General features: G+C 39.6%; 2 protein-coding genes across 2 annotated transcripts; both read right to left on the bottom strand.

The window, feature by feature from the left end:
- Positions 1 to 7: 7 nt before the first annotated feature.
- Positions 8 to 5,028, bottom strand: LOC112739526 (ABC transporter I family member 21). The gene is made up of 6 exons (XM_025788979.3): positions 4,256 to 5,028; positions 2,941 to 3,101; positions 2,076 to 2,127; positions 1,615 to 1,751; positions 753 to 839; positions 8 to 584 (listed from the first exon to the last, which is right to left on the bottom strand). Exons 1-6 carry the CDS (start codon positions 4,404 to 4,406, stop codon positions 300 to 302), a joined length of 873 nt encoding a protein of 290 aa, XP_025644764.1. The 5' UTR covers positions 4,407 to 5,028; the 3' UTR covers positions 8 to 299.
- A 3,283-nt stretch (positions 5,029 to 8,311) lies between these two features.
- Positions 8,312 to 8,899, bottom strand: LOC140176569 (uncharacterized). The gene is made up of 2 exons (XM_072208095.1): positions 8,677 to 8,899; positions 8,312 to 8,574 (listed from the first exon to the last, which is right to left on the bottom strand). Exons 1-2 carry the CDS (start codon positions 8,897 to 8,899, stop codon positions 8,312 to 8,314), a joined length of 486 nt encoding a protein of 161 aa, XP_072064196.1.
- Between the last annotated feature and the right edge of the window lie 11,138 nt (positions 8,900 to 20,037).

Raw genomic sequence — 20,037 nt, 5'->3', positions numbered from 1 at the left:
TAATCTATTGCTTGAAATTTCCAATCACAGGAAATGCTTCATTTTATGGTATGACAAGAAACAAATACAACATGGTATAGGCCAAAGTAACCCTACATGATAAAATTGGTACAACTAACTAAATATAAAGAGCATACATATGCTTGAATACATGTATCACTGGTCCAATAATACAAAGTTTTTGTAATGTAAAGTATAGATAATCACTAATTTCTTTTTTACTGGCATCAAAGAATGATTTAATTTGTATTTGTCTCTGGAATTATTCCTCACATAAGAGAAATTGGTGTAAACGGGGACTATCGATAATATGCCATGTGCCTTGATGAAAAGAATGGAGAACTAGCAACAGAAGTCTTTTGTGTTTGGGCAGTATTTTGAACAGGCTTCTTCTTTTCATTCCTTGTTTCGGCACGGAGCCAAGTTTCAACAACAGATAGCAGATTGGCTGAAGACTTCAACTCGTCGACATCGGATAATTTTTCTGCTCTCCTCAGCTCACCGGCTTGTATGTATGCCAAATGAGTTGCCCATGTCTCCAGTCCATCAAAAATGTGAGTTGCATATACAATTGTAGCTTGTCTCTGCAAAAAGAGTAAGTAACTGAGAAAATGATTATTATTATTATAACAATAATTATTATTATTACTTGATACTATCTTCCATTGGGGCAATATTGGTTGCAATTTTAGACAATGAATCAATGATATCCGGTGTGTTTCATCAGGCAAATAGATAGAATCAGAGAATACCTGTTCACATTCTTCCTTGAAGAACTCTAACAAATCCATCCTGGTAACAACATCCAAGTCAACGGTAACTTCATCCAGCAAGAGAACCTGAAAATTCAACCAACCAGAACCAAGTGTGCTAATGAAGATTCATTGGAAGTCATATGAATATTAACATTTGAATATTTGATTTTGCATTCTTTTTGTCTTATCTTTATTTCAGTTAATAGCTTACTGACTTTGCGGTGCCTATCCTTTATCTACAGATCTACTATGTTCTTATAATCTTAACTGATAAATTCGTCGAGTTTAGCCAACTATGCTCGAGACATCTTTATGGTATTAAAAAATTATCACAGTTAAAACCCTGCCCTCTAAGATGACAAACACCTCCTCCTCTGTCAACACCAACACTAATTCTTCTACCTATCCCATGTCCTATAAATACAACATTAGTAATGTTGCATATTTGAACCCAATTTCAGCCGATTATTGTTTAGAATTTGAACTAATTTCTGCCGATTATTGTGTAGAATTCAAAATTATAAAATAAAATTTAATTTTCATGCCCTAGCCAGTGTAAAGGAATTTTACATAGACATCTAATTGTATATTGCCGCATCAATAAAAATAACTAATTTTCAAACCCACTACTAAATCTAAACGCATGAATTTGATTGGATGACTGTGTAAAATTCTTTACATTATCAGTGTATCAAAATTAAACTCTAAAAAATTATATACTAAATAAACTAAGTTAAACACTCAAACTACACTTTAAAGTACGTACCATCACATGCTGAAACATAACTCAGAGATGCAAAATGACAGTATTGGCACTGTAGTTGTCTACAGATTCTCTATGTGATTCATTACTTTATACCTTAAATGGATGAAGCAGACCAAGACATATTTGCACTCTACGCCGCTGCCCATCAGATACCTTATGCATTCGCCACTGAAGATCTATATCAAGCAGTTCAATCAACTTATTTCTCCTGTCAGGATCAGCACCCTCAACTGCCAAAAGTACCAAATACTTTCACATTAGGACTCAAGGACAATTATATAAATAGGCAAACACCATCAAGAACCTATAAACAACACTACATAACCCAGTTATAGACATGACTTGGCTTGAGTGCCCTTTATTTTAACTTCTATTACTCTAAGTAGGGACTCTTTTGAGGACTCCAAAATGTTGCATGATTAGCATTTCTCTTAATATTTGGAAGTGAAAAATCAAGATCCAGTTACATTTGACGACAAATAAAACTATGTTTGAGATGGCAAATGAAGATACAGTCGAATTTGATGACAAAGAAAACCATGTTTGAAACGCACCTCCAAAGATCATATGTTCAGCAGAAAAGTCTCCTTGAAGTGGAACATCTCCCTGCATATTAGCAATGGCATTAACACATGTAATGAAATTGATCAAAGCATATAAAATATGGGGCACAGCCTATTTTGTGGTTATATTTTTTTGGTGCTTGTGTGTGTGGGGGGTTTGTCAGGGTACAGTCTTTGTTGAATTCATGTGTTTACCAACAAAAAGAAAATGACACAAGGAGAAAAGTTAGCACAATGAGGACAGCGTAAACAAGTCTATCACAAAACTGAAGGCCCTCAGTGCGCCTGCTATAGTTTGCTCACATTAAACTCATAGGAACAAAGCACACACTATGGACCAGGTTGACATTTGATAATACACAGTTATATGTGCAAAATATAATAAACACGAGTTGTGCATCTCCACTATAACAGAAACAAGATTTACCTGCTTGGTCTTTCTAGTTTAACTAAACTAAAACCCCAAATTTTCGCATGAGACTTTTTGAGCACTCAAAGTAATTTGTTGGCGAAATTGAGGAGGTATTTCATTTTATATCCTGTAAGCATGTTTGCATGATTGCAAATTTTAAAACTTTTGTGCTGAGCTTGTAATTTTTCAATTCCAACATGCAGTTATTGAATTTGGTTTTTATGTTATTGCGTATGGTGTTATATTCATTGATTTGGAGCTTGGAAGAAAGAGTTTTGATTTTTTGCTAACTTGAATGATTTCAAGTTCTGTTTACCTTAAAGTACGAAGCATGTATAAGTGTGAAAATGTTAGAAGGAGACAAACTATGCACTATTCAGCGACCAACTCCACATTTTAAATCAACAATTACTAAGAGCAAGAAGAGAGCATCAAAGAACTCACAGCAGAACCAATGGTTTTACTCCATGATCCCCCCAAGTAAGCAAGATCACCACTACATACTAGATGAGTGTCATGGAAAGCAGAACCATTCAACACCCGCACAACATCTCTTCCTCCAACCATGTGCTTTCCAGCTAAAATCTTCAGCAATGTAGTCTTCCCTGCAAACAAACCACACCCTCAAATTCACAAACATCACATACAATTCTCACTACTAAGCTTCAGCAGAATAATTGCACATATTTGAATAAACTCTTTCAGAAGTACTTATACAACAACAACAACAGCAACGAAGTCTTATCCACTAGGTGGATCGATTACATAGATCAAACAACGCCATTGTTCCCTATCATGTATTTTCAGAAGTACTTATATGACAATTTATTTTTCTTTGAAAAAAAAAATGAGAAGCAATTCCAGTAAAAAACAACAACAAAGCCTTATTTCACTAGGTTGAGTCAGCTATATGGATCAACCGACACCATTGCGCCTGTCCTGTATCATATCTACTGTGATACTGTTGTCACATATATTTCATTTTACCACCTCATGTATAGTCTTTTTAGGTCTACCTCTACCATTCGCCACTTGTCCACCTTCCATCTCATCCACCTTCTTAACCGGGTGCTCTGTTGATCTTCTTCCCACATGTCTAAACTACCTAAGTTGAGATTTTACCGACTTTTCTACAATAAGCGCTATCTCAACTTTCTTTCTTATATCTTTATTCCTTATTTTTAACATCTAATTATTTTTTTAACCTAATTTTTCTTATAGTTATTGTCCAAACAATCGACAAAAATTTTGAAAAGTAATTGTCCTCTATACCACAAGTACTTTAAAGTTAAAACCTACTTGACATCAACTGATCTGGTTTAAGCCAAACAGACCTTACTATTAAGTAAAGCTCTCCAGCTCTAAGTGCAAGTTGGTCTTTATCTTTATTCTTTTTTTTTTTTTCAAGAAAAAACAAAAAGCAGATTTTGAAGTTGAAACCTTGCTTAAGCGGAACAAATATTAAACCATTTGAATCAATCAAACATCGTTCTAAAAATTAATCATATAGCAACATTACTGGTAACAAACTGACACTAACACCCACAGAACCCAACCACCCATAGTATTTGATATGCATAATTCTTTTGATGTAGCTATTATATGACAGTGTCAAATTTACTTTTACTTAAAATGCCTCAAAATCAAATCATTAATGCAGAGTATATACTAATCAGAATTCAGAAAGCATATATCTATTCACCATTAACCAACTCGAATTTATATATTAATAAATATAAATTATAATATTAGGGATTACCGGATCCATTGGCACCAAGGAGAAGGCATCGAGATCCAGGAGAGACGTTGAGCTTGAAATCAACGAACAGAGGCGATTGCCATTCGTAAGAGAATTGCATTCCATGCACTCTGATTCCCATAGAACCTTCCTTTTCTTCTTCTACCGCCATTCCTGTATTGTGTTGTGCTCTCTCTTTCTGTATCTCAGCAATCACCAATGCAGTGACGAATGAAGCTTCTTGCTGGTTGGGGTGCCTTTTTATGATCTTTTTGCATTTCAAATTTTTGGACCAATAGAAAACTTACACGTCAGAGCGTGTGGTAGTTGCTTTGAACTAAATGGGAAATTCGCATCTTGTGAACGCGCCACACTCCACGTCGTTCCCCTCCACCAACCTAATCGAGAGATGAAACGCAGCGTCCTTTTTGGTGCAGGAGCTAGCAATACAGTTTTTTTTAATATATAACGAGGCCCAAAGAAAAAAATAAATTAGATACAAACTAATCAGTAGTTCTTCTATGAGTAAACATTCAGTCCGCTCATGTCTATTTTAAAATAGAATTTGCTCACTTTCTGAATGGGTCGGGTTTTTCAGTTGCCTAAAAATGTGAGATATGGGTCACCTTTGAGCGTCTGGATCTCCTTAGCCAACAGGGAGAGGATGGTCTTCAGGGAGTGTGGTTTCACCGAGTCGACGGTTCGAAAAGGAGGGGACTACTTACAAAAAGGACTCCAACGCCTAAGTCAGTGTCCGAACGAAGGCGACAGATAATGTGAGGGGTAGGTGACGTACCTTTGGGGAGGGGTAGGGCCCTTCCTATATATAGTTTGTACTAGGACGGGTCCCACAGGAGCAGACCCACCTTCCAGGAAGCTTCCCCTCTCCAGCTGGCAGGTTTCGCACAAATAGGGAGGTGGCGCGCGGGTTATTCTTCGGTTCGGGCATGGCGCATTATTGGGTAGGTGGTTTGTCTGGACTCGGGTTCTTGTTTAGCTGGACTGGGCTGGAATAGTGCTCCCAACGCGCCAGCTACGTCGACAACCACTGTTGGGTATTTAATGCCCATTATGATTAATTTAAAAGCTTGGGAAAAAGTATGCTTTGCCCCTGACTTTTGCGCTTCTCAGAGCGGTTATCTTTCAATTTTTCCCTTCTTTCTTCCACTCTTCCAACTTTTTTGCATTCCATTTCGCCATTTCCAAATTCTTCCTGCATCACCTTTTCTCATTTTTCCCTTCAGTTTTTTTGGGTTCCACTAGGATTCGTTTCTGGTTCGACTACATTTCTTTAGAATTCTTTAGCTTTCTTCGACGACTATCTTTCTGATAGGTATCCTTTCCTTTTATTGTAAGTTATTGCAAATGGATGAGTGTTGCTGTTGTTACTGTTATTGTTGCTTCTTTACTATCATTTTGTTTCACTTTTGCAATCTTCGAGTTGTGCATGTTTCCTTACTTGAATTGTGTCGCCATTAGTTAGGCTCTAGGGGAGTTGCCATTATATTTTCATTTTTTAACCATTGCATAATTGTAAATAGGCTTACTGTAACACGTAGAGTTAGTTCCGGTTTCCCGAACTCCAGAGCTTATTGACTAAGTGGTATCCCGACTGTAGGTATGGCCAGCATTCTATAGCAAGAGTTCCCATAGATCGCTATGCCTGAGTTACTTCGGATGTGAAGGATACCCCCTCCCAGATGACTTTGGAGGATCTCTAAGAGTTCTGACAATCCGACTTGCTCTGCGGAGGTGGTCCCAAGGAGGAACGTTACTACGCATTCGTTCTTGGGAATGAAGAGCGGATATGTCATCTGAATTTGAACAACCCCGAGTTTCTGACTGGATATGGCTATACAAGTCCATGTTCACCAGCCTGGGGGTTCGTATCCCCTCCCCCCTTCAAAATAGCACTTCTTAACCGATGCGACGTGGCACCGTCGCAATTACATCCAAACAGTTGGGCTTCGGTCCGTTGCTTTGAAATGATTTGTGAGTACTTGGAGTTGCCAACCTCGGTGGAGGTCTTCTTGTAGTTCTTCATCTTAACGAACCCCTCCAAGAAAGAGAAAGCCAAGAAAGGGTACATGTCTTTTCGGGTAGTCTAGGGTAGACGGATCTTCGGGTTGTTCGAAGACTCCTTTAACGGCTTTAAGGGAAAGTATTTCAAGGTGCGGCCTACCGAAGGTCAACATCCTTTTTGGTTGACCTTGGAGAGGGACCACCGCATCCCGACTTATTGGAGCTTCGAAGCTGGGGCCAACGCCTTCACGAAGGTAAGATACAAAGGGTTAACCCAGGAGAACAAAAACGTAGCTGACGTGCTGTTGGCTATTTTTGGGAAAAACAATGCCAGTCCTCATCTTTTAATGGGTGACCGTGAGATGGGTAAGAGCTACATAGGGGAGTGGTCGGGTGGTCACTGTTTCGCTTTTCCACCTTTTGATTTGCTTGCTTACTCGCTATCATATTTTGACCTTTTTTTGTAGTGTCCATGGCTGTCGCACAGGTGGGACTTGATAATTTGATGTCCAAGTTTCTCCTTGGGGACGATGATGACAGCTCTACCACTCCCACTGTCGACGTCCAGACCTCGCCTGATCCCGAGGTCCAGTCCCGTCCCCCTCCGAGAGAGGTTGCTGGGACCAGCACTGGCGCAATTTCTCCAACGAAAGAGGTCTTGGGGGAGGGGGCAGGTCCAGAAGTTGCTATTGTCGAGAATCCTAGGAAGAGGAAGTCGACCTCCAGCCCAGAAGGGGTTCTCACTGTCATGGAGAAAAATTTTGATGCCAGTCACTTCATCGATGCCCAGCTTTTGCCGAGAACTGAAGAGTTCTTCGATGGTGGGGACCTTGCCTCCCAGGCCAAATGGATGTACCGTACCTTGCTCCGGGCTGCTGCGATAGCAAGAAGGGCAGAGCCTGTTTTGGCCGGTGCTCGGAACTTGGAGGGTAAACTCCAAGGGGCTGTTAAGTCTATGGACAAACTGAAAGCGGAGGTAGAGTCGCTAAAGACCCAGCTTGCTACCTCGGAGGAAAAGTTGAAACCTTCCAACGAGACTGTGGCTAGGCTTATCGACCGCGAGCTCACCCTGGATGGCCAACTCAACACCGCAAGAGGCCGGTTGGCGGAGCTGGAGAAATAGCTCACCAGTTCTGTTGCATCAGCGGATGCTGCCAAGGCCGAAGTTGCCTCCTTGAAGAAGAAGAACAAAGAAACAGTAAAGGAAGCTAGGGATGGCATTATAGCTACCGACAAAGCGATCAAGGCCCAGGTGAAGCTCTTGGCTCCCGAATTCGATGTATCTGCCTTTGGTGCTTTCAAAACCATTAAGGATGGCAAGATTGTAGACCTCTCCAGGAAGTGAGTTGCAACGGCTTGTGGATTTTGTATTATTTCCTTTGCTGCTGTGGCTTTGTGTTAGTACTTTGAACACTTGGTAATTTTTTGTAAAATATTTTACCATTTTGTCGGATAATGACAACAACGAATCCGACTTGTGGCTCTTATGTTTAAGCACTTGGATTGTGGCTTTATTTTCGTAGCCGCTTAGCGTAGTTGTTCACGATTTTGATGGCTCCCGGGGTGATCAGTCCCATGATGCCGTAATCTTATCAAACTGGCCAGTTAACAAGGTCAACTAACCGAACGGTGCATTAAAGACAATAAGTCAGAAATGAGAAAGAAATTATTAAAATTTAAACAAAGCGTAATTAGAGCATGCTAAGTCACAAATTAAACAAACGAGGTAAGTAAATAGTAACAAGTGAACATGAAACAAGACGTGTGTTACTAAATCGGGGTACCGGCTGGCCGCCGGGTCCGCTTAGGCTTCTAAGAGTATAACCTTTTTAAGTTCTCCACGTTCCACGTTCTGGGTACCTCTTTCCCGCCCAGTCGTTCCAGCTTATAAGCTCCGCTGCCGACTACTTCCTTTACCCTGTACGGGCCTTCCCAGTTAGCCGCCAATTTCCCTTCTCCGGGGGTCGGCAGGCCTATGTCGTTGCGTCATAGGACTAGGTCGCTTGGTTCGAAACTCTTTTTTAGCACTTTGGCATTTTACCACAGGGCTATTCTCTACTTCAACGCCGTCTCCGACAAGTGGGCTATCTTCCTGGTCTTGTCGACAAGTTCTTTCTCCATAGCTTCTTCGACTCTACCAAGGAGTAGCAGCAGGCTCGGCTCCCCTACTTCCACGGGAATACCGCATCGACTCCATAAGTAAGTCAGAATGGGGATTTTTCTGGTGGAAGATTGTGGTGTTGTTCTATAGGACCATAGAACTGATGCGAGTTCATCTGCCCACGCTCCTTTCCTTTGGTCAATCCGTTTCTTGAGGCCTTAGAGTATAACTTTGTTTGCGACTTCAACTTGGACATCGGTCTATGGGTGCTCCACTGACGAGAACCTTTGTTTTATCCCTAGGCCCGTAAGGAATTCACCAAACTTCTTATCTGCGAACTGCGTCCCATTGTCCGAAATGACCACCTTTGGGATTCTGAATCTGGAGATTACTTGCCTCCACATGAACTTGCGGCAATTCGCTGACGATATGCTGTCCAGTGGCTCTACCTCGACCCACTTCGTGTAGTAGTCGATGGCCACGATCAGGTATTTGACTTGTCCAGGGCCCACTGGGAAAGGTCCCAAAAGGTCAACCCACATTGGCTGAAAAGTCGGGAGGCCATTAGTAAACTTAACTCAGCTGCCGGGGTCCTATGCAAGTTGGTGTTTTCTTGACACTTCTTGCACCTCTTGACGAACTCCTGGGATCTGACATCATCAAGGGCCAAAAGTAGCCGGCCCTAACGAGCTTCCGGGCTAGAGCCTTTCCACCGATATGGTGGCCACAACACCCCTCATGGACTTCCCTCAGAACGTAGTCTATCTGGTTGGGGCGTAGGCACTTCAGCAAGGGTTGGTTCAGCCCCTCTTGAATAGTTGGCCCTGTATTGTTACGTACTTGGACGCCTCCCTCCTTATCGCCTTCACGGCCTTGTCCTCGTCAGGGAGCTTGCCGTTTTCTAGAAAATCGGTAATAGGATCGATCCATGAGGGGACGACATTCGCTCGGGTCATGCACAAGGCGACTGTTGGCTCTTTCACCAATCCTTGAATCAGGGACCGATTTTCTGTCCCCGGCTTTGTGCTGGCCAGCTTCGGTAGGAGGTCGGCTCGTGTGTTCCTTTCTCTTGGGACATGCTGCACCACGACCTTGTCGAACTCTTTGCTTAAACTCCTGACCCTTTCCAGGTATTTTTGCAACAGGGAGTCCCTGGCTTGATAAGTTCCATTAATTTGGGAAGTGACGACTTGGGAGTCGCTATTCAGCTCCTCTCTGGTCGCCCCAACCTCTTTTGATAAGAGCAGTCCACCAATGAGGGCCTCATATTCTGCCTGGTTGTTAGAGACCGGGAATTCAAACATGATAGATTGCTCGTATATCATTCCGGTCGGGCTTTCTAGTGTTATCCCCCCCCCCCCCGAACGTTTGGTTGGAAGCTCCGTCCACATGGAGTTTCCACCACGTGTTCGGGGCCTCTCGAGGGTCTCCGGTTACTTCCACTAGGAAATCATCCATCGCCTGTGCTTTAATTGTGTGTTTGGGCTCATATTGCATATCATATTGAGACAGCTTGACTGCCCAAGTCATCATCTGTCCCGCCAGGTCGGGCTTTTGCAAGATTGGCGGATCGCTTGATCCGTCATGACGATTACGCGATGCCCCTGGAAGCATTGCCGTAACCTTCTAGACGAGGTTAAGAGCGCATAGGCTAGCTTTTCCAATTTGTTGTACCTTAACTCTGCGCCTTGCAACGCTTTGCTTATAGAGTAGACCGGCTGTTGGACCTTTCCTTCTTCTCGGACAAGGACGGCCGCCAAGGCTTTGTCCGTTACTACCAAATATAGAAATAGTGTCTCACTGTCCTTAGGCTTGCCAAGGACTGGTGGTACCGAGAGTATGCTTTTGAAGTGGTTGAAGGCCTCTTCGCACGCTGGGATCCACTCGAAAGCTATTCCTTTTTTCATGAGGCTGAAGAATGGAAGGGCTTTAGCCGCCGATGCGCCGAGAAAATGAGATAGGGCCGTGAGTCTTCCGGCCAACCTCTGCACGTCCTTGATGCATCCCGGGCTCATCATTTGCAAAATAGCTTCACATTTGTCAGAGTTACTTCAACCCCCCCTCTGGGTTATCATGAAACCCAGGAACTTCCCGACCTCCATGGCAAAGGTGCACTTGAGGAGGTCAAGCCTCATATTGTGCCATCGGAGGGACGTGAACACAGTCTTTAGGTCATCAACTAGGTCTTTCGATTGGCTGGTCTTTACCAGGATATCATCCATGTACACCTCTACCGACTTCCCGATCAGGTCACTGAAAACCTTGCTCATCAACCTCTGATAATTTGCCCCTGTATTCTTTAACCCAAACGGCATTACCCTGTAGCAGTATGTGCCACCTGGCATTATAAACGCCATTTTTCCTCGTCTGACCGATGCATCAGTATATGGTTATACCCAGAGTACGCCTCCATGAAGCTTAGAAAACAATAACCCGCCGCCGCGTCCACCAAAGCATCAATATTGGGAAGGGGGGAAAGAGTCTTTAAGACATGCCTTGTTGAGGCCTGAATAGTTCACGCACATCCTCCACTTCCCGTTGGCCTTTTTAACGAGGACTACGTTCGATAGCCAGGTCGAGTAATCTAGTTCTCTGATGGACACTGCTTCTAGCAAGTTGGCCGTCTGCTTGGCCACCTCGTTGGCTCTCTCATAGGACATCTTCCTTCGTCTTTGGGCTATGGGCTTGGCATCTGCCTTCACAGCTAGGTGATGTGACATGAATTGGGGGTCAACCCCCGGTATGTCAACTGGTGTCCAGGCGAACAAGTCACCATTTGCCCAAATCATCTCTATGAGGGGCTGTTATGGGGGAGGTTCCTGTTCGCGAAGGTGAACTTGTCCTCCGAGTTCTCGACCCTGAACTTTTTCGAATCTCCTTCATGCTCTGGCCTTGGTTTGTCGTCAATCCTAGCATCCAAGTCAGTAGGAAAATCCCTGATGCTTCTTTCAATTTTTTCCTTAAGAAGAGGCTGGCGTTGTCACATGCAACCACCGTTTCCAAGTCTCCCCTAAGGGACCCTACCGACCCATTATCAATGACAAACTTCATGACCAACAACTTGGTGCATATTACCACAGAGAATTCGTTGATTATTTTCCTCCCCAGGATAAGATTGTAAGCTGTGGAGTCCCTAAGAACGACAAACTCCGCCATCACCGACCTCTTTCCTTGACCTCCTCTGATGGAAACCGTAAGGGAGACTATCCCATCAGGTTTTATAAAATTATCTCCTAGGCTGACCACTCCGTGCTTATTAGTTTTCAGGTCGGTATCTCGGAGGCCTAGGGCGTCGAACACGTTTCGAAACATGATGTTGGAGTCGGCACCGGTGTCAATGAGGATTTGCTTGACCAAACCTATTCCCACTCTTGCCGTGATTACCATGGGGGGTTCTCTGGGATGTCATCGAACCACTGGTCCTCTGGTCCAAACGATATCATTGGACTCTTCTCGTATGGAGTCCCACGACCACTTGATGACACTGCCAAGATTTTAGCGTCCTTCCTTGCCACGAATTTAGACCTGGGGGTGTCCCTTCCTACTACAACGTTGACAACCGTGAGGACCTGGTCATTGTCTTCACGGGGTTCTTGCCTCAGCTTCACAGCTCAACACCCCTTATGGACTTCCCTCAAGATGTAGTCCGTCTGGTTGGGGCGTAGGCACTTCAGCAACGGTTGGTTCAGCCCTCTCTTCAATAGTTGGCCCTGTATTATTACGTACTTGGCCGCCTCCCTCCTTATCGCCTTCGTAGCCTTGTCTTCGTCAGGGAGCTTAGAAAGGCTCGGCCCTTGTCCTCTTCAGAACGCTCGCGTTCTCTCCTTCTGTGTTCCCTTATAAATTGTGAGAACTCCGCCAATTTGCCTTCGTGGATGGCTTGTTCCAAAGCATCCTTCAAATCAAAGCAGTCTTGTGTTTGTGGCCAAAGCCTTTGTGGTAGTCACAATACAGGCTTTTGTTCCCGCCCATTCAATCTTTGAGCGGCTGGGGTTTTGACAAGATGCCCTTGTTAGCTATTTGTTGATACACTTCAACGATCGAGCAGATGGGTATAGTTTGTGAACCTTCTTACTCGGGGAAAAGGCTTGAATTTAGTAGGTCATCTGTCCTTGGAGTGTTCCTTGGGCCTTTCCCCGTTCCCGGGTTGATGGAGAGGAGGGTTGGCAAGCTGCCATTTGTTGGCCGCCACCACCCAGCTTACCTCTTCATCGTTGATGTATTCTCTTGCCACGTTCTGGATTTCTTGCATGGTCCACACAGGCTTGGTGGTGAGGTGCTTTCTAAAGCCTTCATTTGACAGCCCGTTCGTCAGACACAGGCTAGCCACCGAGTTAGTCAGGCCATCAATCTCCAAGCATTCGTTGTTAAACCTGTCAAGATACTTCCTGGTCGGTTCCCTGTTTCTTTGGGTCACCCTTAGGAGGTTGATCGGGTCCTTGACCTTAGCAATGCGCGTGGTGAATTGTGCTAGAAAGCTCCGAGCTATGTATGCGAAGGTCGTCACGGACCCTTGGGGGAGCGCGTTGAACCATCGGATTGCCAGTCCCGCTAGGGTTACGGGAAAAGCGCAACACCTCACCTCGTCGCCCACACCATCCAGGTTCATTCTGCCCTCAAAGGCCGTTAGGTGTTCCTGGGGGTCCTGGGTACCATCATATCTCATGTCCATTGACTTGTCGAAGTGTTTCAGCAGCCAAACCTCGAGAATGGAGTGGTGAAAAAAGGTTGCTCCCATGATTATGGGATGTCGTTACATTTTCAGTCTCTCTCTACTCTCTTCTCGGTATTCCACCTCAGTATGAGTTGCGAATGGCCGAGTGTAGATTACTGGGAACTTGTTCTACGCCTGACGCGGTTCCTCTAGGGACTTCTTCCCCGGGCTTCTCCTCTCCTTTGAGGGGATTGGGTGTGAGGTTGACTCGGGCCAGGTTCGTAGTGATCCCTGGCCGTGAGCTCTCTCTCAAGATTTTACACTCTGTGGCGCAACTCCTGCATGATTCTTGCATTATCACCCTCCGTCCCCCCCAAAAGGATGCCTTTCACAGGAGCGGGAGGGGAGCTCGTCCCCGCGAGAGGGGGGATCTCGTGCGTTCGCGGGAGGAAGCTAAGGAAGCCACCTGGCTCACCCGGGGGGCGCCCCCTTCCTCGTGTGGAGCGCCTTTCTATCACCCTCTAACTGGACCTAACAAGAAATTCATTCACACCAGGTCCCCACAGACGGCGCCAATGTTCGGTTGCTCGCTTCCTGAATGGGTCGGGTTCCTTAGTTGCCTGGAAATGTGACATACGGGTCACCTTCGCGCGTCTGAATCTCCTTAGCCAACAGGGAGAGGATGGCCTTCAGGGAGTGTGGTTCCACCGAGTTGACGGTTCGAAGAAAAGGGGTTCACCGGCAAAAAGGACTCTGATGCCTAAGTCAGTGTCCGTACGAAGGCGGCAGATAATGTGAGGGGTAGGTGACGTACCTCTGGAGAGGGGTAGGGCCCTCTCCATATATAGTCTGTACTAGCGCGGGTCCCACAAGAGTAGACCTACCTTCCAGGAAGCTTCCCCTCTCCAGCTGGCTGGTTTCGCGCAGTTTGAGAGGTGGCGCACGGGTTATCCCTCGGTTCGGGCGTGGCATGTTGTTGAGTAGGTGGTTTGTCTGGACTTGGATTCTTGCTTAGCTGGACTGGGACGGAACAAGGATAAAATAATTTCTATAAAAAATAGATAAGTCTTTGTTTGTGTCTTTCATGAGTCATAGCAGCTCTTCCGTTTTCTTTCTTCACAAAACTTAGCGAAAAAGATTTACGTGATATTTAACGTTGTTGATGTGGATGCTGAGTTACAATTAAGTGACATGTTGGCAAATAAGAAATGATCTATTGAAACCTCTCACTTCTCTTCCAAATCAAAGACGAATTGTATGATATTACAAGAAAGTTGTCGAAAACCGTTGGATTTACTAAACATATAAGCTTGAGACATGAGTTTGTGAGGCAATTAATAGAGACTTATGTAATTACTTATATAAGATCTCAAAAAAAATTAGCAGATTTTTTTACTAAAAGTTTGCCAAGAAATAACGCAAAAATAGTATTAGAATATATTGTTGTTAAATGATGAAAATTCAATTTTATTCTAGTAGACCAGCAGGTTCGAAATTTAATGGTAAAAATAATTGAAGCACTAAGATATAGAATTTAGTGTAATATCACTAAATTAAGAAGGTGAGTTAAAACTCTTAATGAATTGATAAGATCATTTATCAAATAATTTCACCTATATAAATATAGGAGCGGTGTCATCTCAATTTAGAATTTTAGAGATTTTTTATTCTTATAAATTTTCATGAAATGAAAACTGCATAAGTGCTTAAAATTATAGCACGAAATTTACAAAAATAAAACTTTTGCCTTTTAAAATTACGGAAATGTAACTTTTGCAAATTCATGTAAACCGTGGAAGGATCCCACGGAATTGAAATACACGTAAATCGCTGGAGGGATTCCACTGTTTATGTTGATGAAGTATTTGGGAAAAAAATGTGGTAGGGGTTACACAGTTTCTGTGAGGATGAAAAACATGCATAAACCGTAGAAGGGGTACAACGACACGAGTTTCACTATATATACCAATCTAGAGTGAGTGGGATATATTTACATCTATCATTTGTATTGTCAACGAAATAAGACTATATTTTGTAGTACATTTTGAATTACATAGAATTATATTCTATTTAAATTTTAATTTTTTAATTTAAGTAACTCATTCAAATTTTTAGTACATATATTTAAATAATATTTTAAATTTTTAATACGTATATTTATATATATTTATTTAAATAATACTCTCAAATTTTTATTAATAATAACATATTTTACTCCCAAATATTTAAAATTTAAATAAATATAATTTAAAATTTTTAAATTTTAAACCTTATTATTTGGATGATATATAATTTCATATATTTGCTAATAATTTTTTTTGGTGACTTAAGAAAGATAAATTCAAAATAAAAGATAAAAATAAGCCAAGAGAAGTTTTGCCTACAACATCACTAGGAACAAACATTTCAAAGGTCTCGCCATGTCAACAACTATTTAGTGTGTGTTTAGATTTTTTTTGATAATTCTATCCTCACTCTAGGTTGGTGTATATAGTAAAACTTGTGTTGTTGGACTCCTTCCACCGTTTATGCATGTTTTGTATCCATGAAAACCGTGGAACCCCTACCACGGTTTCTTCCCAAATACTTCATCAACGTAAACCATAGAATTCCTACAGCAATTTATATGTATTTCAAAGTGGGACTCCTTCTACAATTTACATAATAAATTTATAAAAAATTGCATTTTCATATTCAAACTGAAAAAATTGTATTTTCATAATTTTAAAAGCTAAATATTTTATTTTTGTAAATTGTCCTGTACAAAAGATATTCTTGACCCCTCTGTTATATGGGAAGTACAAAATTTGTGTATCAATTTAGAACATTTAAAAATTATTAAGTCTTGTCATTTTCAAAATTTAAAGTGTGAAATAATTTTTCGAAATTTCCTAATCAAAAAATGATAAATTTTATTATATTTTAAAAGAATATTGTCATTAATTTTATAATAATTAAATAATTAAATATAAATATTTTTTTAAAAATAGAGATCTAATAGTTTTTTAAAATCACAACAAAAACTAATAATTTATCCAACAAAGATAAACACAATATTAACATTTTAAAAATGAATGATATATTTGTGACCCAAAAAAGATCAAGATACAAAGTTTAAAAGATATCAAATTTACACAATGTTCAAATTGAGATATTCTATCAAGTAATTAATAGATATCTTCAAGAGTTTAATAATTATTGTACAGAGATAAATACTAACTTACTTCTTAGTATAGCTTGCTTGAATTTAAGAGACTCATTTTTAGTATTTGATAAAGAGAAGTTGATCCAATTAACTCAATTTTATTAATTAGAGTTTTCTTCTACTCAATTTTTGGCACTTGATAATCAATTTAAAAATTTTATATTAGATGTATGTTCTGATAATCAATTCCCAAATTTAAATGAGATTGATGTTCTATCTTAAAAATTGGTAAAAACTTAAAAGAATATTATTTAAGTTAGCTTTAATTTTGCTCATAGTAACGACATCCATCGTCGTCAATGTTCAATATGTCACACACAAAAAAAGAATATAGCTACTTTAATAATAGGGTAAAAATTGTAAAAGACCATACTGTTGTTCACTTGATGCTAATTAGTTTTTGAAGTTGTTTTATGATATAATTTTGTTATTTGAGTCTTCCTTTATTTAGATTCAAATTAAGTGCTCTTTGATGACAATGTCAAAAGGAACTAATTTAACTTGTAGTGTCTAAATTTAAGGAATTTTATAGTGTACCTTGATAGTATTATGTATTTTGTTGAATTTCTTTCTCCCACTGCCTAGTGGTTGAAGACTACACTGACTAATAAAAAAAAAAAAACTATGAATATCACAGAGTCAGTATCATAACCATAACAGAAATAAATTTTTAAATAATTATTTAGTAACATATATAAAAATTAAAAAGAAAAATATTTAAATGTATTAACAATGAAAATATTATTCAATTTTTTTTAAAATATAAAGCCTAGAATAATAAAATTCTAAGTTATATGTTATTATTTAAATTATTATTTTAATATTTTAATTTATAGTTAAATAATTTGAAAATTATTTATATTTTATAATAATAGAATAATATAATTATATAAATTATTATCATATTAGGTATGTTTTGATCTTACTAACAAAATTTTTTGAATCTCTCACTACATATAAATTTTTAGACCAAAAATATGTAGAATTACAAATGTTCATAACACGCAGCCGAAGTAATAAAGTAATCCTATTGATCTATTTTGTGCTCAAAATTTTATTGAAATAAGATGGGTTAGATGTCAATACCTGAGTACCCTAGTGAATAAAGCTTTCTCCTTTAATAGTACGAAGGTACTATGTGTATCCACACTGAGACTAATCATTGTTGTCAACTCTTTGACCAATGAATTTAACTGAGAAGCTTCTTGCAACTACTTGCACCAGTAATTCTTCACTAAAAATTTGGAATATTTGTGTATGTGGAGGTAAAAAGAGAAAAACTTGTGTTTTCTTTCTTTTATCATATACACATATATAGTATGAAATTGGTGACTGATTTGTGAATCAAATTACAACTTAATTTGAAACAAAATCAGTTAGGATCTTATCCATATTTAAAACTCATCATAGAATAAATAATTAATTATTTAATATTCTCAATTATAATATTATTATATTCATGGTGCTAGCAAATAATATAATAATACTCCATTTGAATTAATATAATTATTTATTTGATCTAATCAAAATAATAATTAAATGATTATTTACCAAGGATTAGAACACTCGTTAGTGTGTGACCCCATAGGTTCAATACTAAGCGGGTAGTATATTAGTCATACTAAATTTACTAATCAAGGTTGACGTCTAGCAATGTTCCTTGACGACCCGATAGTATGAAGTAATAATATTTTTTACTAAGAACCCAAGATGAACAAAAATACAACTCTTTCCATCTTTTCAGCTCTTGGCTAACTTTTAGAGTACGGTTTGATTGTCAAGCTCTAATTTGTTACCATTATTATAATGAATTATGAATGACTTAAGAAACTCATTTCTTAATTCATTCAAACCCCTTGGCCAAGGCATTGTTTATTTCATTCATTATAATCGTAGAGCTCAAACTCATTACCATAGTTGATGGATTCCATTTTGACTAACCATTAATTCTACAAGTATTTAAATTATACCCAATGTCCATTCAAAGTATAACAAATACATTGTTAAGTACTATGATAGTCGCAGGTCAAAGGAAAATTCTAATATTATGTTCATCATAAGAATATCCTATTGACAAATATACGGTAATTATAACCATTAGGAATTCTTAGAGTGAGTCAGTTCAATAGTTATATCTCTATATATACCATTTATATATATAATTTAACAAATGAGATCTATTAATCTTCATCCAATGAAGACTATTATATATATATTAATCTATCTGAATCACTAATGTCCCATTTTTAGTGATTCTACAATTAAGAACAATTTAAATTAAAAGTACTCAAAAAACGTATATTTCATTATTACGATCCCTATCATAATTATTCGTTTCTAATTTTTAATTAAGGACACTATTATAAATTATAAAAGTTTATTCTTATAAAAAGGAATAATAATAATAATAATAATTCATGATAGTATTTTGTTGGACATACACACTTATCTCTAACAATCTCCCACTTGCACTAGAGCCAATGACAAATTGGATCTAGGGCATACATGTATTTCCAACAAAATCTCCCACTTGCACTAGAGCCAATCAGTCATATATTTCAATCCCAATTCCCACATGTGCTTATCAAACTCTTTTGATCCAAGCGCCTTAGTGAATGGGTCTACTGCATTATCCTTCCCAGCAACCTTTTGAATTTCAACGTCTCCACGTTCAACGATCTCTCTTATCAAATGATACCTTCTCAAGATATGCTTAGATTTTTGATGTGATCTTGGCTCTTTTGCTTGTGCAATGGCTCCATTATTGTCGCACAGTAACGAAAGTGATTCTTTAATTGAAGGTACCACACCAAGCTCGTTTATGAACTTCTTCATCCACACAGCTTCTTTAGCAGCCTCACTTGCTGTTATATACTCAGCTTCAGTCGTTGAATCAGCTACAGTAGCTTGTTTGAAATTTTTCCAACTCACTGCACCACCGTTTAAGGTGAAAATAAAACCTGAAGTAGATTTGCTATCATCTTTATCTGAGGCAAAACTTGCGTCAGTGAACCCTTTTGGTATAAGTTCAGAATCTCCATAGATGAGGAATTGGTCTTTGATTCTTCTTAAATATTTAAGAATGAATTTAACCACCTTCCAATGTTCCTCATCGGGATTTGCCTGATATCGACTAGCTACTCCTAGCGCATATGCGACATCAGGATGTGTACATGTCATGGTGTACATGATAGCTCCCACTGTACTAGCATATGGTATTCTGCTCATGCGTACTCTCTCTTCAGAAGTTTTAGGACAATCCTTTCTGCTGAGAGTAATTCCAGTGCCTATTGGTAAATAGCCCTTTTTGAAATTTTTCATGTTATACCTTTTCAATATGGTATCAATGTACATAGACTGTGAAAGTCCAAGCAACCTTTTAGATCTATCTCTATAGATTTTTATTCCTAGAATATAGGCTGCTTCTCCCAAATCTTTCATGGAGAATTGTTGAAATAACCAAGTTTTGGTATTTTGCAATGCTGGTACATCATTTCCTATTAATAATATGTCATCAACATAGAGTACTAAGAAAATAACTGTACTCCCACTAAACTTTTTGTATATGCAAGGATCCTCTTCACACCGGATAAAATCGAACTTTTTGATTGTCTTATTAAAACAAATGTTCCAACTTCTAGAAGCTTGCTTTAGCCCATAAATGGCGCGTTGTAGCTTACAAACTTTACTATGATCAGACGGAAGTGTGAAACCTTCATGTTGTGTCATGTACACTTCCTCTTTGAGTTCTCCATTAAAAAAAGTTATTTTCACATCCATTTGCCATATTTCATAATCATAGTATGCTGCTATAGCAAGTA

The sequence above is a fragment of the Arachis hypogaea genome, chromosome 2 (genome assembly GCF_003086295.3).
Source record: "Arachis hypogaea cultivar Tifrunner chromosome 2, arahy.Tifrunner.gnm2.J5K5, whole genome shotgun sequence".
Classification (NCBI taxonomy): Eukaryota; Viridiplantae; Streptophyta; class Magnoliopsida; order Fabales; family Fabaceae; genus Arachis; species Arachis hypogaea.
Note: the sequence above shows the minus strand (reverse complement) of the source record. Positions and strands in the feature narration are given on the sequence as shown.

What these genes read in the sequence shown, in the direction of transcription:
- LOC112739526 (XM_025788979.3), bottom strand. Translation starts at nt 4,406, where the DNA reads ATGGCGGTAGAAGAAGAAAAGGAAGGTTCTATGGGAATCAGAGTGCAT. An exon ending in GTAAAACCATTGGTTCTGCT is followed by an intron (nt 2,128 to 2,940) that starts GTGAGTTCTTTG and finishes GCTAATATGCAG; the next exon opens with GGAGATGTTCCACTTCAAGG. An exon ending in GTCTGCTTCATCCATTTAAG is followed by an intron (nt 840 to 1,614) that starts GTATAAAGTAAT and finishes TTGAATTTTCAG; the next exon opens with GTTCTCTTGCTGGATGAAGT.
- LOC140176569 (XM_072208095.1), bottom strand. Translation starts at nt 8,899, where the DNA reads ATGTGGGTTGACCTTTTGGGACCTTTCCCAGTGGGCCCTGGACAAGTC. An exon ending in GTTCGCAGATAAGAAGTTTG is followed by an intron (nt 8,575 to 8,676) that starts GTGAATTCCTTA and finishes TTATACTCTAAG; the next exon opens with GCCTCAAGAAACGGATTGAC.